Source organism: Notothenia rossii (assembly GCF_949606895.1).
Source record: "Notothenia rossii genome assembly, chromosome: 11".
In the NCBI taxonomy this organism is placed as follows: Eukaryota; Metazoa; Chordata; class Actinopteri; order Perciformes; family Nototheniidae; genus Notothenia; species Notothenia rossii.
The window spans coordinates 42,722,088-42,739,994 of NC_136910.1; the positions used below are offsets into that span (position 1 = coordinate 42,722,088).

A 17,907-nucleotide genomic window follows, 5' to 3' on the forward strand; every position below is an offset into this window, starting at 1 on the left:
ACTTATAAATCCTTTAGTTTATATGTGAAAAAAAATCTAAATGGAAACTAATGAGCCATATTTATACTCTTCTGTTCTGTATGTATCATCAGTGTGAGTGAGAGGTTGGTTCAAGTCTCCCTGCTCGCTTCTTCGCTCCCGCCACACTCTGTCAGTGGCTTCGTCAATCTGCAGCTGCTGCCTGTGATAAGGCCTCCCCGCTGAGCTGGGACCTTATAAATGAACACTTTCAGTATCTCTATCACACACACATAAGACTATCAAAGACTCATGGGTGACGATTTGAAAGGAGAAGCGTCATTCTGTCTTTGTCTCTCTCTCTCTCTCTGTCCGTCTCAGTTCAGTCAAACTCAATTAATCTCAATTCAGCAGATGCCTATCAAAATGAGTCACATTCCCACAGAAAATCAAATCAAAAGAGTCTAGTTGTATACGGTTTATTTCCCTGTGTGATATCTTCCCTACTTCTAATGAAAAAAGCACAAGGCAGTGCAACCCACACCATGACGAAGAACAGGGAGGTTGTGTATGTTTGTTTATTTCTAAAACAAATCTATGTTATTCCTTCAGTTCATCTCTTTATTTTTAAAAAACATTTCTAATGGATGATTAATGAAAGCCTGCTACTGATGCAATACTAAAACCGCTTAGGGCCTAAATTAGATGTAACCCCTTTTTCTCTCGGACCGCCTTGGTACCCTACCCACCTGTCAAGGTTTAGTTTGTGGGCAAACATCCTCCAGTCGTTTCCCCGGGTCTGCGGTGCATCCAGACTGCCGCACAACTTCTGTCGGATAGAGACGGGGATGCGGAAGGCATTGGGCCCCACCAGTGTGGTGATGTTGCTGGCGGGGTCCAGCAGAGATGTGTCGATACTCTGGGAATTCTGCAGAGAGAGAAGGAGGATGAAGGTGAGACACACTTTTTTTTAAAGCATATACATAATTGAATACCATCAAGTAGCTCAACATCCATTCGTAGTACGGAGAAATGTTGTTTGTAGTTTGTATAAAAAGTAAAAATTCATTCATTATCGTCATACATTTATCGGCATGAGCGAATTCTTTATTAGGATCCCCATTAGCACTAGCATGAGCATTGGCTATTCTTCCTGGGGTCGTCACACACATACATAAAACAAAACTAAAACAAGACAGCTCATAATTTCATGCAATTTACAATGCTATATGAAGTGAAAATAAAATGGTCATCCAATTTTAGCCATCATAAGGCCAAACAAAAAAATACAAATAATTGTACATATTAATAAATACATAGCCACAGGCACAGTACAATCCAGCTGACGAGCGAGTGATTTTGAAATATATGTTGACATTAGGTGATGGAGGTCTGGCTACAGAAACCATAACAAGACCCAGAGACAAAATGAATCAAGGCACCGCTCTGCAGTGCATGTACTGTAATTCATCTCATTACTGAGCATAAAGACCGAATGCTCCGCCATCCCTCAAGCTCTATCCTCCTGGCCAGATGGCCTTTGTGAAACAAGCGCTGCAAGACTTGAGTTTGATTATCCCCCCTCTGCTCTGCTATTGCCTGTAATAGGCAGGACCCCCCATTTTCCTCCATCTTAGTCTTTGTGGACATGTCTGCAAATAGGACATGCAGAAGAGGTTAAAATCACCACAACAAGTTAAGAAAGAGTATTGTTTTGAAGGAAATGCATTATCTTTATTATTCCGTTTCCTCTCATACATTTCAACTTAACTGATCTTTTTTGTGATCTATTGCATGTATATGTAGAATCATTCTTTATGCTGTTATAAATATGTGTTTAGTCTATATTCAGGCATGTGTAAACCCTACCTCTGACAGTGTAGTGTCCAGCTGGAAAATCTGTCCTTCTCCTTCCACCTGGCGCACGCATATCTTACAGGCCAGGTCCACAGTGCTGGAAGAAAACCGCTCCAGGGTAAAGCAACAGTGGAGGTTCCTCTGTGAGCCGCTCCACACTTGCTGAAAGGAAAGCTCCTGCAGAGAGGTGAAGAGGGTCGTATTTTTTACTCAGCTTTCAGAGAGCATGTGGAAATGTTTAAGTTCTATTTTTCTGAAAGGCTTTATGACTAGTTTACCTGGTACTTGGCTAAGAGTTTGCTCTTCCACAACGTGTGAGGGACATCGTGGATGGAAAGTCTCAGGTTGTGGGTGCTGTCTTTAAAGCTGAGAGTCTTTGGTTCATCTAACAATTTCCCCCCCATTTGCTTCTCCATCTGCAGTACCTCCTGAAAACACAAACACACACTTGTTAAGGATATTAAACCCTGTATATTGACCCCAAAACAAATGTGTTTTCTGTTATGTTGTAAACACTCTTTTCTTGCTTGAATTTAATCTTCAAATTAAATATTTTTATCATACATTCATCATTTTCCTTCAGGGCTTTATGAAGCTGAATATAGACCTGAATTCTGAAACCATCTTCAATGTCCTTGCAGCAGGATCACTATCACTTCTCATTACCCATTCCCAAACTTAATAACCGTGTTTAATATCCCCGCTCGGTATAATAATCCGTCCTCATCTTTCCTGTAGGTGGATGAGGTATTGAACAAAAGGAGACAACAAGGAATAAAGGCGGCTTTTTCTGTGTTGGCGCAGCAGATCTATCTTTCTAGCACTAAGGAGCAGCTTTTCAAATGCAAGTGCTTGTCTCCCCTTATTTTGACACGCCAACACGAATATTTCTTATTCTTCCTCCCACAGTTAATCTGTTGCCTGTGCTTACACACTTACTCGAAATAAGATGGTCACAAACATCATTAGTGCTCAAAAACACATTTAGTTTCTGCTACATCCCCTTTTGCAAACATAGAGACAAAAGAGGGGTACACACATGCAACCTGCTGATTTTTTACCTTCAGTGAGTCCTGTGTGTCGTCCAGGCAGTACACTCTGATGTGATACTCCATGGCGGGGCAGGTCACAGGGCCAAAGATGGCTAGTTGCAGGCGCTTGGTGGTTGAGGCGCTGAGAGATTGGCCCACCAGACAGGAAGTACCCAGCGTCTCTGTCAGGATATGGCAGGACTCGTCCTCCATTTGGATATAGCACGGCGTGGTGAAATTCTCTTCTCCTACCACCACCACATCCTACATGCGGACAGAGAGAAAGAAAATGAAAAAAGTGAGGAAGATAATAAGCGACAAAACAGTAAAAAAAACTATTATATAAAAGAAAAAGATGAAAACAAAAGTAGCAATTATAATGTTTCTCCCTCAAGTGCTGTCTTTTCATTTGTTAGCAAGTGAGCAATGTTCTTCAACATATAATAAAACATTTTGTTTTATTCCTGGAAATATGACTAATCAATCTATTTAGTAATTTAAAAAACCCCTACATTAATTTAAATAATATCCATTTCATCAAACATAAACAAACAAATTCACAAATTGTTCCCTAATTTACACAGAATTTTATTTTATTTAGTTTAAGTTTTGGTGCCTAAATCTATTTAATGCATAACAACACTGCATTTAAAACTCAAAATGCTATTTTTGATAATACTCAGAGCTAAAACTTCACCTAATATGACTGAATGAATACCTAAGTCTGAAGCAGAGATGTGAAGAACAAGCTTATCTAGTTCCATGCTCAAATTCAGTTTAATTGAAACTGAACTGATTTAAATTTTCAATTTAAGGGAGAAAGAACAATTATGGGTCAAGGCCTATTCGGATAAGCTGTGTCTTTAAAAGTGTAAAATACTTGGGTTCAACACCCGGCCAGAGTGTATATGAGGTAATAGAAGATTGAGTATCAGGACCATTTGGAGTTGACCCCTGTAATGGCACTAATGTCGGGAAATGTTTCACTACCACTAAGACCATCTCGTCTTAGACCGCCCCTCTCTCTCCATCCCTCTTGATCTTTCTCTTTCTCTCTCTAATCCAAACACTCCTTTGAGCAGCACATTGGCATTAATTCAGCCTATTATGAGAGACAGAAGAGGAATTACAGTACTTTATTGTGAGCTAGGCCGTTTAACAGCAGTATTATGGCTGATCATTAGACTCTTTAACTGCTCCTAAGGGATGGCACTGGGGATCCTTATTGGGGGATAATTAAAGCACACAGTTGAAAAGTAGGCTTTTCCTGGCACAAACAATCAAACATGTAAACAAACACACATATTCACACAGCATAATTTATTCACACATTTCTGACTGCATTCATCAGCAGAGATTTCTCTTTAGGGGCGTGGGAGGATAAATCTTTGTAGGAGTTACTGAAGCAGAAAGCCCCACATGTTCCTCATTATGTGACCTGCTGTCTTCATCATCACAACACCACGTTCTGCTCAACGACACTGTGTGTATGTTGTGAATGTGTGTGTGTGTCTTGACGGGGGACGGGTGCAGCTTCCCTGATGCCAATGTAACTGATTATCTCACTAGGTGGTGATGACTATATATATAAATATCCGGGAATTACTTCTTCAGAGGAGCTCATCCCTCTTGTTTCTACAGCGGTGATGAATACACATTTTGACAGAGCATGTCATAAAAAGCAATATTTCAAACATGCAGCATGGAGGCTGGCCTCAGTGGGAAGACAAGCTCATATAAAGGAAGCTACCGTCGCCTTGGATATTACGATCTGTATTTCTGGCAGGTCAGAGATGTAATCAATAGCAAGCGTGTAATCACCAAGGGAGACGAGGAGGGTGCATACCTTCCAATATATGATATATGGATATTTTTCCTACCCAATATTTGCAATGACCAGACACATCATGAGATCTGTCAAAAGGTAAGAGAAAACGATTGGGTAACTTTAATATCCAGAGTTAAGCTGACTCCAAAACTGAACTCCTGCTTCATGTTGGTGTACATGTTGTTAAGAGTGTGTCCCAAAGTTTTTTTTTGTTCTGTATTCTCGGCGGGCCAAGATAATCACTTCCGTGTCCATGCAAGTAGTCTTGGCTATGAATAATTGGTTCACCGCTCTGATAATATTATCTTGGCATGAGTTTTTCAAAGTAACAGGCCTGAAGTTTTGAACCAACCAGCTAATCATCGTGTTGTTGGTCTAATTCTGAAACATATGTGCCCAGGTGTGCATTTTCTGTGGTGCATGGTGCTAATTGCCTTGTGTATCTGGATTTTTACTGAAAATCCAACATGTAACTGCTGGGGAAAGAGTAATAGAGAGTGTTTGATTGCCTCTACAAAACAAGCTCCTATACAGACTTTGTTCCAGGTTGTGTGCACACGTGTGGATACAAACAGAAGCCAGACTGGCTGCTGACACAATAGGTTACAGCAGATTGCATCAAACATTTTGTACACACACACACACACACACACACACACACACACACACACACACACACACACACACACACACACACACACACACACACACACACACACACACACACACACACACACACACACACACACACACACACACACACACACACACACACACACACACACACACACACACACACACACACACACACACACACACACACACACACACACACACACACACTTTATCCCAACAAATGTCACCTTTAATCAATAGTCGTTTCCTCTTAAAAGTTTCAGTTTACACTGAGCTTTATTGGCTGCCCCTGAGCAATACATCAATGTCACAAAGACATGTGGGGCCAGTCTGGCAGTTTTTCCTGTGCTCCATAAGTCATATCATCACATCAGCAGTAGAGATTGTCCAAGACTGTCTGAAAGCGATGTTAATTCAGTCCACTACTCAATAATGAGCTGACACTGGGCCATATATTTCATATAAGCTGGGGCAGAGTACCGGTAGTTGGATTTTCAATATGCGAGTGGCTTGTATGGAATGCCTGTGTAGACTCAACTTTGAATTTATATCTTATTACTTTAACATATGCCATGGAATCCAAATTGTTAGAAAAAATGTAATATTTGTGTGTTCCTTCTACTGCTTTTAATTCTGCTCATTAAGGTTTTATTTTATATTGTAAGCACCTTCTACTTGAAAAAGGTCTAAGCACTTTCCTGCCTGTGAGAGTTCATTAAAAACCCAATTGAATGAAAGCTTACTCAAAAATGTTCTCTTGGCAGGTACTAAAAGGCAGTAATAAACGGCTACAACAAGGTCTGTTGTATTATTATCCTATGTGTCCTAACGATTTTTATGTAGAGAGATGAAAACTGAAACCCTTTTTAGTTTAAGGCAGTTTATGTAATGAGGGTGGAAGCATAGGTTCTCTACAGATGATTTGTTTGTGGTAATTGTACCTTTTTTGTGTGAGTGTACTGTATGCATCTGTGTGTGTGTGTGTGAAAGGCAGAACACAATCGCACTTGAGCCTTCACCAACCCAACTTATCCTCATAAGCAACGTTAATGATGGAGCCTGCAGGCAAATATGTTCCAAATACGCAAATACAAACAAAGCGCACACACACAAACGAGAATGGTCCTTTATAAATGGTATAACATAATAGTTTGGGGAAAAAACAGTCCCAGCCTGTTCCCTGCTATCAGAGGTTTACTGTTTCAGCACCTGGTTGCAACAGGGGTTCCCTCTGAGTGCTGCGCTGCACCAACAAAGCAGGGGAGGTTGATCCCCTTCACCTCCTCCATGCTATCATACCATGCCAATTCATCTTTTTTGTGTGATGTTCTTCCTTTGCTCTTAGCGTAGTAGAATTTTTAAACTACCTAATGCTCTATGTATTTGATGGATAAACCACATATGTGGATCTTAGTTAAGGTTAATACATATCACTTTACCTTCACATGACTCATTTATAAACTTGGACCATGGTGAAAGACATAAGAGTCTAATGCACAGCTTTCGTCACATCTCACCTCCCAGTGGTGCTGCGGTGACTGGCTCTTGAGCTGGATCAGCCAATCCTGTTGGCCGTCAAACACAGCACAGTGATGCATGGTGATGATGAGGGGACGGGTCAACAAGGCTCCGGGGGGCCCACAGCTCACCACAGGGCTTAACACCGTTTGGCCATCATCCACCGAGGGCCTTAAGGTGCACAGAAAATAACACACAGACAAACACACACAATGATTTTTAGTGGTGATGTGACAGCAGTCTCTTTAAGTGACATGATGGTGCTGACAAGGGTGAAGACAGCTCTGGGGAATTGATGAGGAAGACGGCACTGCTTACCTCATGTTGTCCTTCCTCTGAACTGTCACATACATCTCATACACTCTGCCCTGAGGAATGGCCCCTGCTGGAATAAGCAGACTCACTCCTGTGGAGCACAAAAAACAGACAGACACACAACAAAGTAGTGTTTAGAGTTGTGAAGTACACCAGTGGAGTATTTACAACAATTTTTCCTATGTTTGGTAGGATGTGTAACAAGACTAAGCGAAGCTGCAATGACGGATCAGTAAGAGAAAAAATGATTGGCATTGACCCGGAAACAGCCACTAACTAGTCTGTACACCAAACTCCAGCACACCAGTCAACATTGCTAATTATCTTTTTTAGAGAAATATAGTAATAATCACAATTCCCTTGAGCCCTGCCTATATTATTACCTAACTTTATTTCCTGCTCCTATGGCACCAGGAAATGGTGTGACATTTCATTTCTAAAATCAATGTTCTCTCCTCTCTTCATAGCATTCTCATATTGCTGCAGCAATCATGATTTACATTTTTTCCATCTCAGATTGATTTCATATGATGTCCTGGCTGTCCGACTTGTTTTTAGGACTCTACCCCCAACATTCCCTCATTCACACACGTAGACTTACACATACAGACACAAACACACACACTATCTCTCTCTTTCTCTCTGGAGGGGTTTCTCAGATAGCTCATTGATTTCCCATGTCCTTGTACTGAACTTTTCAAAAGGTGACAGACAGCTTCTCCTGCTAGCTAGCAAGGCAATCACTAGTCTGCCACAGGGACATCTTGCACACTGCCACTCTTCCTCACAATAAAGCTTCAAAGAGATGGGAAATGCATTTTAAGATGCAAAATACCAAACAGCCACACTGACGATGCTGCAAAATATTTCATTACTCAGACACACGGACAGATCAAATATCAAATGCACACTTTCCTCTCCCTCTGCCTATGTAACATGATGAGGTGGCTCAGCAAAACTACCAGCTCAGAACATTTTTAAAGGAATCAAAACGATAAAAGAAAAAGTTAGAAACTGGAGAAGTCAGTGTATCCTTTAATGTCAGTGCTAGTTTTCTACGCCTGTCAACAAGCATCTGTAGCGCATCCCAAACAGCCCACATGTGTTGGAAGTGAGGACAGCATGGCTAATGTAAGCTGCCCGAAACAGTATACCTCTAAGTCACTACACTACTTCCAGTGGTCACACCTTAGCTATCCATCAACCCTTGCCATAATGTGTGTGGTTAACACACTGATAGGTTGCATATGGTTAGGCATAATATTTCAAGGTCACATCTGTGTGTGTGTAAAGGTTATACTGGTAAAGGTGGTAGAGGCAGCTCAGGTCTCAAACATCTGGAACACAATTTATATTGGATTTCAGTCCAGTTGGTAGCATATTCAGAGATTTACAACAGTCTTTTCAAATTAGAAACAAACTTATTGTTAATCATTATTATTTCCTCATGTGTATGTGATATTTGCTTGAGAGTTGATAAGTAAAAAGAATGACAAATGTGCACATTTACTAAATTCTGATACAGCTACAGCTCCGACCAAAACAGACAAATGGCAGATAATGAGATTTAAGATTAACTATGAATTTGCAGGGACTTGCATATCCCTCTCAATGATTAAAAAAGTGAATTGTTTTTTTTTCAAATCTCTGCATGTTTTGAAATGCTTAACAGATTTGTGTCCAGTTAAACAAATGAAAATGTACTGATTCAAAGACCAAATGTGAAAACACTTCTTCTTATGGTCTGGTACATTACCTGAGTTGGGCACAATGAGGTGTCCCCCCTGAGAGCTGAAGGATCCCAGCGCGGTGCAGGATGGATCCCTGGTGCGGAGCAACGTCTGGGTCTGCGTGCGGCGGCCCATCGTACAGTCATTGTTGTCCAGGAGGCAGTGTGGTAGCTTAGGTGACAGTTTAGAGGCAATATCTCCTCCCAGGTCATCCTGCGGAGTCACTAAACCTGAGGAGTTGTACACCTTAATCTTCAGGTTGGGAAGAGGGTCGAGCAGAGGGGAATTGGTCATGGGTATTTTGTCAGCCACATCATGAAGGGCGTAGACAGGGCCGCGGTACATGGCGGCCGCTGAGGTCAGGTCAGGGGGTGCTGTTAGGAGATCAGCTGGAAAAGAAAAGAAAGTGACATCTGTCAAGCAATGTCTTAAGAGAAGTTATCTTCTTTTCAACTGTGAGAACTGGTAAGAAAAATAACCACAAGGAAATGAAGTGTTGGCAGCAATCAACAAGACTGCTGCCTGGCTCTACTTCGTTGTTTATTCAGTCATTAGGGAAGTCCACTCAGCCACCAAGAAACATTACTCAGTCAGAGAAGTTACAGGCGCAGCTGTGATTCATGAGGAACAGATGGCATCACTAATGCTCAGTTTACCCAGAAGGTACAAGTATAAACGTTCAATCGCTGGGCCGACTGGGCGGAGCAATGGCAGTGGGACCTCTCTGTCCTTTAGCTTCTCCACCACCCCTCTGTTTTCCCACAACACATAGTTTCTACATAATACAGATGTCAATGTAAGTCACATAAATCAAATAGATGTAGTAGTATAATTAGTAGAAGAAGTGTTTGTATTCTTATTAATAATGCTTTACAAAACATCATTTAGGCTACTGTGTCAATGTGGCTAAAAGTTGCATTCATTATTAATTAATTCATGTTTCAAACTCTCAAAAGGTCTAAGAAAACTAAATATAAAGCATGAACAGACAGCTTTTTTTATCCGTGTATCTATCACCTTCAAATCTTGTCTTCACTTATCTTTCTCAGACATCTATTGATTAAGACAGCCAGAGGCTACACTCAATATAATGATTCAATATATCTGTCAACACACATAAACTAATAATTGCTTTATAAATATGTGTTAATCTATTTAATAAAACGAAAATCAGATTCATTTTAAGTTAAGGAGTGTTACACAGGGGGTGAAACAAGGACAATCATTATTCATCGTCAAATAACATTGTGACATTTATTGTTGCAGTAAGTAAGTCCAATGAAACCCTCAGACATTGCCTTCTTTTTACTTTTGGGTTATCCTGTTGCTTGCAAATGTTTCTTCTTGTGTTCAATGCTGGATTATCTTTGATGTGTGTCTTACAGTGAAAGGGACAACAATGGATAGGGCGCATTAAGCAAAGATTTTAGTTTTGAATAAAAAAACGTTATTTCCTGTCATTATTGTTGTCTCTTTTTTCCCAGCTTTTCTTTTCCCTAAAACTTCAGACTGACTATAAAGAACAATTTATCTTAACTGTTCATTTCTCTGCTGCCTTTTTGTCCAGCTCATTACCAGATGTCCTCACCTCTGCAGTCTCACTTGCATCTTGCAGACTGGCCTTATTATGCCTTAATGAACATTTTGGCCTCCCATCACAACGACAAGCATTTTAATAGTTTCATCACCTCGCCCGCACAAACATGCTGTCTGTATTCCTCTCACAATCTTCCTGCTCATCTTCAGTCAAAATGGCACATTTACATTACATCACTAACGCATGTCATGCCAAAGCTGCTGAGTCAAATATATCTTGATGGGTTAATATGGGTTGCTTATGCAAGCAACTCACAGTGGCTGACAGCATGTGTGCCATCCAATGCAGGGTAAAACCTAGATACTTCCCCTCAATCTAACAGAAATGTGTCTCTTATATCGACCGGGTATATTTGTTGACTTGTTTACTTAGGGTTCAATTGGATTTTTAATGATTTAACTACACATTTTACATATATTTTGGTATCAGTGTTGAAACTTAATTATTGAAGCTCATCCACAGGTGATTTAAAAAGACAGAAAATCATGTATGCATGTGAAAACAAACTACAGACATACATTCATACGAACACATATATATATATATATATATATATATATATATACTATGTGGCCTACCTTTGCGGGCAGTCTTGATGCTGACTGGCTGGAAGCCTCCATTGAGGGCGGAGGTATCAATGATGTCAGAGTCAAAGTCGCGGTGGTTCTTCCTGTAGATGAAGAGCGCCACGACCACAGAGATAACCAGGCACATGATCACCGCGATCACGATGCCCACATACAGCGCTACATCATCTGTACTGGGAGCCACTGGAAGAAGAGGAAGGGGCGGGGGGGGCAAAAGACAAAGAAAAATTGTATTTTAAGATCTAATAAGTTCAACATCAACAGCTTTCTTTCCCCGAGCTTGCAGGAGTTGTGATGAAGCCATTATCTGCAGACTAATATCCTGGCTTAGCATAGAGCCGGATATTAATAAGCATCTACTGGGAAATAAAATGCATACACTATATCTCCTGTCGTTTTTTAATGCCTGCCCGCTGTGTCAAATAATCTCGCTTGTATTTAATAATAAAGGACACTCTTGATTGTCAAACGTGAAAATAGAAAATTATGCTTTTAACACTTTATTGTCTTTGAGTTTTTCCATCTAACACTTCATTTTGGGGCACACAATTACTACTGTAGTGATTTTAACAAAGTCCCTGGTTAATATATCCTTTAATAACACATTTAATAACACATAATATGTTGTGTGTGAGAGAGGGTTAAATACCACGAATCATACCGATAATTAGAAACAAGAAAATAAATATAAGGATGTTAAACTCTGTGCACAACGGAGCAATTAATAAGGAGGGCTGGTCCACTGCCATCCAATGACACGCTGTCCTAATAAGCAGACTCAGAAGCGAGATCAAAAGTTCTGAAGACGGAGATATAGATGTTTTCATCTTCAAATTACCGTGCCCTGTGTTGGAGTTCAGAGACTGTCTCTGTCTTTGTTCTTAGACACTGTAGATAAGATCTAGACATAGCTTGCATTTCTCAAATTGTCTTTCATCTCTGTCTCCTTCCCAGAGTCTTTCTGTCCACTTTCCAGCTGGAGAAACCTCTGTGATTAGCAGGCCTGGCATGGAAAGAGCGACTGTTGGAAACACAGACTCAGACATGCACTCATTACCGATCAGACCTTTTAATGAATGCCTACTGACAGTCTGAACTTTCTGTAGTGTTGGGTAAAGAATGTCTTTCACTGTCACCAAGTTGACAAATGGGGGGGAAAACAATTCTTTAAAAGGTAGTGAAATGTCAGAAGGCATGTGTGAGCCTGTACTGTATGTGTGCATTGTTCAATGCGTGATTACACACTGTAAAGTATATGTCATTGGGCTTACCACATGTTAAAGACCAAAGAATACACACACTTTATTATTTTAGAGAAAGTAAAGTTATTTTGATAAGAGCCACATATCTGTTTTTGAGATCAGTTAAGTATGCAAATGACAGAGAATCTGCACCAGTAGAGGGCAGCATCAGCCATAGATCCATACACAAAGCTTTCAGAACATGATGACGAGCATTTGTGTAAATTAGCCTCATGTGTCTCAGGGATACAGATGGCACTCAATCTGTGTCTCTTGTGTTCTCTTGCACAAAGGAGAAAAAGATGGAGAAAAGCAAGAGAAGGGAGTGTTTTTATGACACTAAGAAGTCATACGTTTTTCTCAAAGTGTAAAAGCGCTTAGATAATTTTTCTACAGCTATAACTCAATGTTTACTTAGTTGGATGCAGTTTTTCGAAAAATCTATTCAAACAAGAACACCACTCAATTAGTAAAAAATCCTTCATATATTTCAAATTCTATCGACATGAAACTGGGTATGACCTTCATCAGGGCATTCATTTTTGCTCCCAGCATTAACATAATCATTAGAAAGTAGAGTTTCTGTAGGTCAAGATGTACTGAATGGCCACAATTAAAGAGTCGGGGGGAAGACTTTGTTTCCCTCTGCCCTGAAGAAGGACATGTGTGGCCTTACCCGCTCTTTTCAGCCTCGACTGAGACATCACATTAAAGAGGAGTGTCAAAATATATCCTCATATACTGGATGTTAGGACTCTAATCCTTCCTCAAGCAAGAGACGAGAACAGAAATCAGAGCAGGGGGCCAATGATGAAAGTCTGAAAATGTAATTTCACTGTGCTTCCTCTGCCAAGCTGCCCCTGCAGTTATTTAACATATATCCCCTCAGTCGAACAATCTTCTAGCCACGCTTTGATGATAAAGGCAGCAACCTGCTAAGTGTAAGCATTAAAATGTATCACTTAGATGAATACATCCCTTTGAACATGAGCCATTGTCGGAAAAGGAAAAGTACAAGAAATGGAAATGAAAGGGATTATTGAACACTTCATCAGGACTGGTGAGATACATAGAGAAATAAATACACACTAGGAAAGGAATTATGGGTTAAATTAGTGCCGGAATCGGTGCCGGCTAAAGTTCAGGAGGAGCAACAGGGTAAAGGGCATCAGCTGTGAGAGACATGATAGAAAAATAGCAAGGAAATATACAGCTGGCTAGCAGAGTCACATTATGAAAAAAGACAAAGCGGAAATCAAAAAAATAAATGCCCATAGGTTGTTATCTGCATGTACAAAAGACAGAATAGCAGTAATGAAACATAGATGGAAATGAAAAAACAAAGGGAAACACTCTTTTGTTTTGTGTTTTTTTGTTTGCAAAGACGCAATGTTTAATTAATGATTTATCTTGGTTTAGAAATGGCCGCAAATTTCTTGTGCAAAACCTGCCAATGAAGATTAGAGAACGAAAAACATATAAGAATGAATGGAGAAATAATGTGAAAATAAATGATACATGAAAAAAACTCACATGAACTTCCAAAACCACTCTTTTCCTTTGCTTCAGAGGACTTCTGATATAAGGAACCTTGAAGAGATTGTGGGTGGGAGAGAGAGTAGGGAAGGGAGGGGGGGGGGGGGGGGTGAAGGGAGAGGGAAGGATGAAAATCAAATTCAAGCCAACAGAAAAACAAACTCAACAAATGAGACAGCAACAAACTCATGAGTAGGAGTGATGACACTAGGAAGCGATCTTTCTTGATTGTGCCCCTCCTCTCCAGATCTGTGTATAGAGTATGGAGATGGATGAGACGAACGGGGGGGGAACATGCAGGTTCTGTGAGGAAGTGGCTCTATCCATCAACTGGGCTTAGTGCCTCAGCAGCAGCAGGACTGATCCCGGCAGGTGAGGGGATGGAGGGGCTGATAAAGTGTGGGCTCCAACAGTCAATAGAACCAACAGCCTTGTATATGTCGCTGGAAGGTGGATGGAGAGGTTGGTGCATGGGACAAAAGGAACGATTATGATAGGAATGCAGGAAAGGGAAAAATGTTGAAGAGACAGATAGATTTTCTTGGGTGCCACCTGGGCTTTTGGTTGGCTTTTTTGTGGCAGTTGTTTCGGAAGGCAGTGTAGAGTGGCAGTCAGGGTTAGTGCAGTTGTGCACATAATATTCAGTCTCACAGGGACATCCATAAACAACTATACAAACAATGAAGTCCTTATTGGAGAGGGAGAGAGCCACAGGCAGACAAGTGGACCGACGGGAAAATCAATGGCTTGATAGATGGGGCTGGTGTGTTCATGCAATCAGGCACCGGGTAGGCCGGGCCGGAGCAGGGGGAGGTGACTGTCAGGGTCAGTCTAACTGATGGCCCATTTGAACCCATCCTGTAGAGTTTCCATTCATCCTTCAGACTACAGTAGAGAAAAGCATGCTACGGTGGGTGGGCTCCAAGGGAAACCTCATACGCCCAGGGAAACAAAGATTATTCCTTACTGACAACATAGTGCTGGAGAGGAAGGGGGGGTCATGGTACAGGAAATCACTGTCTGTGTTTCGACCATTACTTACTCCTATGTGGCAAGTTTCCAACCTCAGAGAAGGATACAGTCGTCTGGCAAATATGATGTCATTGTTAGAATAGCTAAGGTTCTTTTTTCTTCCTTGGTGGGGAATCTACATTTACTGAAATCAATGATTATGCACCAAAGATATTTACATTTAATTCAAACGTATCATCCAGTATCGTGTTAATAACCTCATGTTCCAGGAAGGCTGAAGCAATCCTCTGCGTAATGATTTCCCAGTGTCTGGTGTTTGATAGAAATAAAGCATTTGCCCTTGCTGAAGTACATGCTCCCCCTCCCTACATCAATATGTCAAGAAAATGTCATGTCTGAGTGCAGCGTTACCCTAGACCTGGAAAACAACATTGGGAATCAACGAAGGTAGAACACAGAGGGAGCAAAACACAGAGATGGAGACAGGTCAGCCTCAGTGAACTGTGAAAACTATACCCCTGTGTTAGAGTTTGGGAGAGGCAGAGTGCAACTTCTATAGATCAATCTGTAGACACATAACTCTGTTAACTCCAAACCCCAAACTCTCCGGCAGTCTAAATGTGATAAACAAGCAGCAAAGTTAATTATAACACAACTCTCTCCATTTTGACTCGGGTCAGTTATGTTTTTGTGCAGCGTTGGAGGCTGAGCATCAGGAATTCTATTTCCAACTCTGGTTATATCAAATTCCTTTGCCAGATTTCTGCGATGGATTGCAATTGAAATGATTTAAATAAATTCACACAACAGAAAATAAGATCAAGCTGCAATGGAATCCACAGACACGTGTTTGCTGAGATCCCAGCCCTGCACTGGAGGGAGCAGATCAGTGGTCTGAGGTGAGTTCAGATTGCATGCAACCTCCATTCCCAATCATATTTGCCATAATGTGAGCTTTTAGATAATGGGCCGTTCTCCTAAATGCTAGTGGAAATGGTCATTAGCATTGACATAAGTGGCTTCACCCTCTTAGCTTCCAAAAAAATCAATTCCTGAGATGATCCTAAATCTATATCTTTATGGCTTTATATTCTTTGCAAACTCACCATCAATCTACCCAGAACTAATGCATCTGAGGCAGGGAAGTGTAGGTTGAACATATGCTTTGCCGCAGAGGGAAATAAAATAAGATGAATAACACAAATAGCAGGACGTTATTTTTCAGATTGCTCCCTGATGTTTCTATACATTATAGACATATGACCCTGTCTATAAAATCAGCTAATGCATTCCTCTCACGCTGATGTTAAATGAAATCACTGAGTTGCAGTCCATACAAACGGACAAAAGTACGGTATGCGTTTACTTTGGACAGAGACACGCAGATCCACCTAAAAATGCATATTGGACACCAATATGATGTAATCCGTAACGTATAATATATAATGTCGACACCATATTTGCAGGTATCAGTTTAATACCCTATAGTGCAGCAAAATCTCACATCAGCTGCAAACAGTAACGGCCAGCTGTATCACATTTTCTAAACATCCAGCAGCTGAGCCTCTGTTATATTATTAGTGTCACAATCACCATCTGTAGTAGATTATACACATGACGGAGGCATCTGTGACACTGAGTGGGTCTAAAACCTTCAGAGATGTTTATTGGGGAGGATCTTTATTAAAAAAGACTAAGAGTTTAACTAAGTTACTGTGCAGTATTTCCAGCTATTTCCTTCCCATCATCTTTCTCGGAGATCAAGGTATCAAACACTTTACCCAGTAGCTATATAACACACGGTAAACACACACGTGTGCATCAGAGAAACTGCAGGATGACTCAAAGCTGTGAACGTATTATAATGGAGAGGCAGCAGAATTGTTGGCTCGACTAAACTGCACGGCTGTTTTTAACTTGCTGGAAGAAAGAGAAGCAGAAAACAATTTGCTGCCTGCAGAAAAGTATCTGGCTGCACCACAAACTGACATTGGCCTTTTTTCGGCTAGCAACAAAACAAGAAAACCAATTAGAGAATTGTTATTTATGAGAAACAAATGTTTTCGCATCCTTGAGCCTTTTTTTGTACTTTAAAAACATTGTAAGACTAGATTATCATGTACAATAGTGGCTCACTTTCCAACACATGTCATTTCAGGGAAAAGGAGAAAGTCTACACTCGTGTTCCCTCTCACTGGACCTGAGGAATAAGCACTTTTTAAATTAAGGTAATAATCGAAGCAGCCTGGTATATGTGAACCCCTTGTGCAATTACAATATAATCACATTTTATTATTTTAATAACAACTCCCAAATGCCCGTGACAAGAATAATTACTTAAAGCACTTCACTATGTGGCCAAGTCTTTTTTTAACATACACTTACATTTGCAGCAGAGAGAAAAGATGTGCCGGGGTTTCTGCTTTAATGTCACTTTTATCCAACATTTTGTGTGTACTATGAACAGGCAAATAAGGAGATGAAGTGCAGAAGACAGGGTGAAAGGCATTTTAGCATGTCTTATTGTTTATGTATGAGTGAGTCGAAACAGAGGGAGTGAGAGACAGGGTGAGAGTGCTATGCGGGGATGTGAAACACAGCGGGTGAAACTCATGGTCAAAGGGTGCAGAAATGTCTCTTGTTGGCTGGTCAGAGAGAGTAGCAGAGGATTTGTCGGGTACTCACTCTGCATGCACATCCCATCGGTGCAGTTCTTGGACAGGAGCACCATGCCCTCACAGTCCTTTCCCCCGTTTTTGGGTGCTGGAGAGCCGCATTCCCTCCTCCTCCAGTGAGTGCACTCTGTCCCACAGGTGGACCACTTACTCCACACTGTCCACAGGCCATCCACTACCACACAACAGACAGGACAGATGGGGGGGGGGGGGGAGTGAATGAAAAAGGACGATGAGAAGATGAAGAGAAACGAGTGCATGAGTGGGTGAGTGGATACGTGATTGAGACAGCAAGAGATATGTGGGAGAGAGACAAACACGTAAGGGTGGAGGCACAAACAGAGCGAAATATGCAAACACCGAGTTGTATCATATTTTATGTTTTTTCGTTTTTTGTGCACCTATACCCTTTCCCTCCCACTACGA

At 41.0% G+C, this 17,907-nt stretch overlaps 1 protein-coding gene across 4 annotated transcripts in view; it reads right to left on the minus strand.

Moving 5' to 3' along the window:
- Positions 1-17,907, minus strand: part of unc5cb (unc-5 netrin receptor Cb) — a 107,572-nt gene that overhangs the window by 2,167 nt on the left and 87,498 nt on the right. Inside the window, exons 7-16 of one of the 4 annotated variants that reach the window (XM_079657471.1) lie at positions 17,492-17,656; positions 13,832-13,888; positions 11,049-11,240; positions 8,900-9,262; positions 7,147-7,234; positions 6,828-6,999; positions 2,877-3,110; positions 2,094-2,243; positions 1,828-1,992; positions 708-886 (exon numbers count right to left, since the gene is read on the minus strand). In XM_079657471.1, the coding sequence (XP_079513597.1) occupies positions 708-886; positions 1,828-1,992; positions 2,094-2,243; positions 2,877-3,110; positions 6,828-6,999; positions 7,147-7,234; positions 8,900-9,262; positions 11,049-11,240; positions 13,832-13,888; positions 17,492-17,656 (1,765 nt within the window). The remainder of the gene's footprint in view (positions 1-707; positions 887-1,827; positions 1,993-2,093; positions 2,244-2,876; positions 3,111-6,827; positions 7,000-7,146; positions 7,235-8,899; positions 9,263-11,048; positions 11,241-13,831; positions 13,889-17,491; positions 17,657-17,907) is intronic. The other 3 variants (XM_079657473.1, XM_079657472.1, XM_079657474.1) reach the window with 3 other exon arrangements.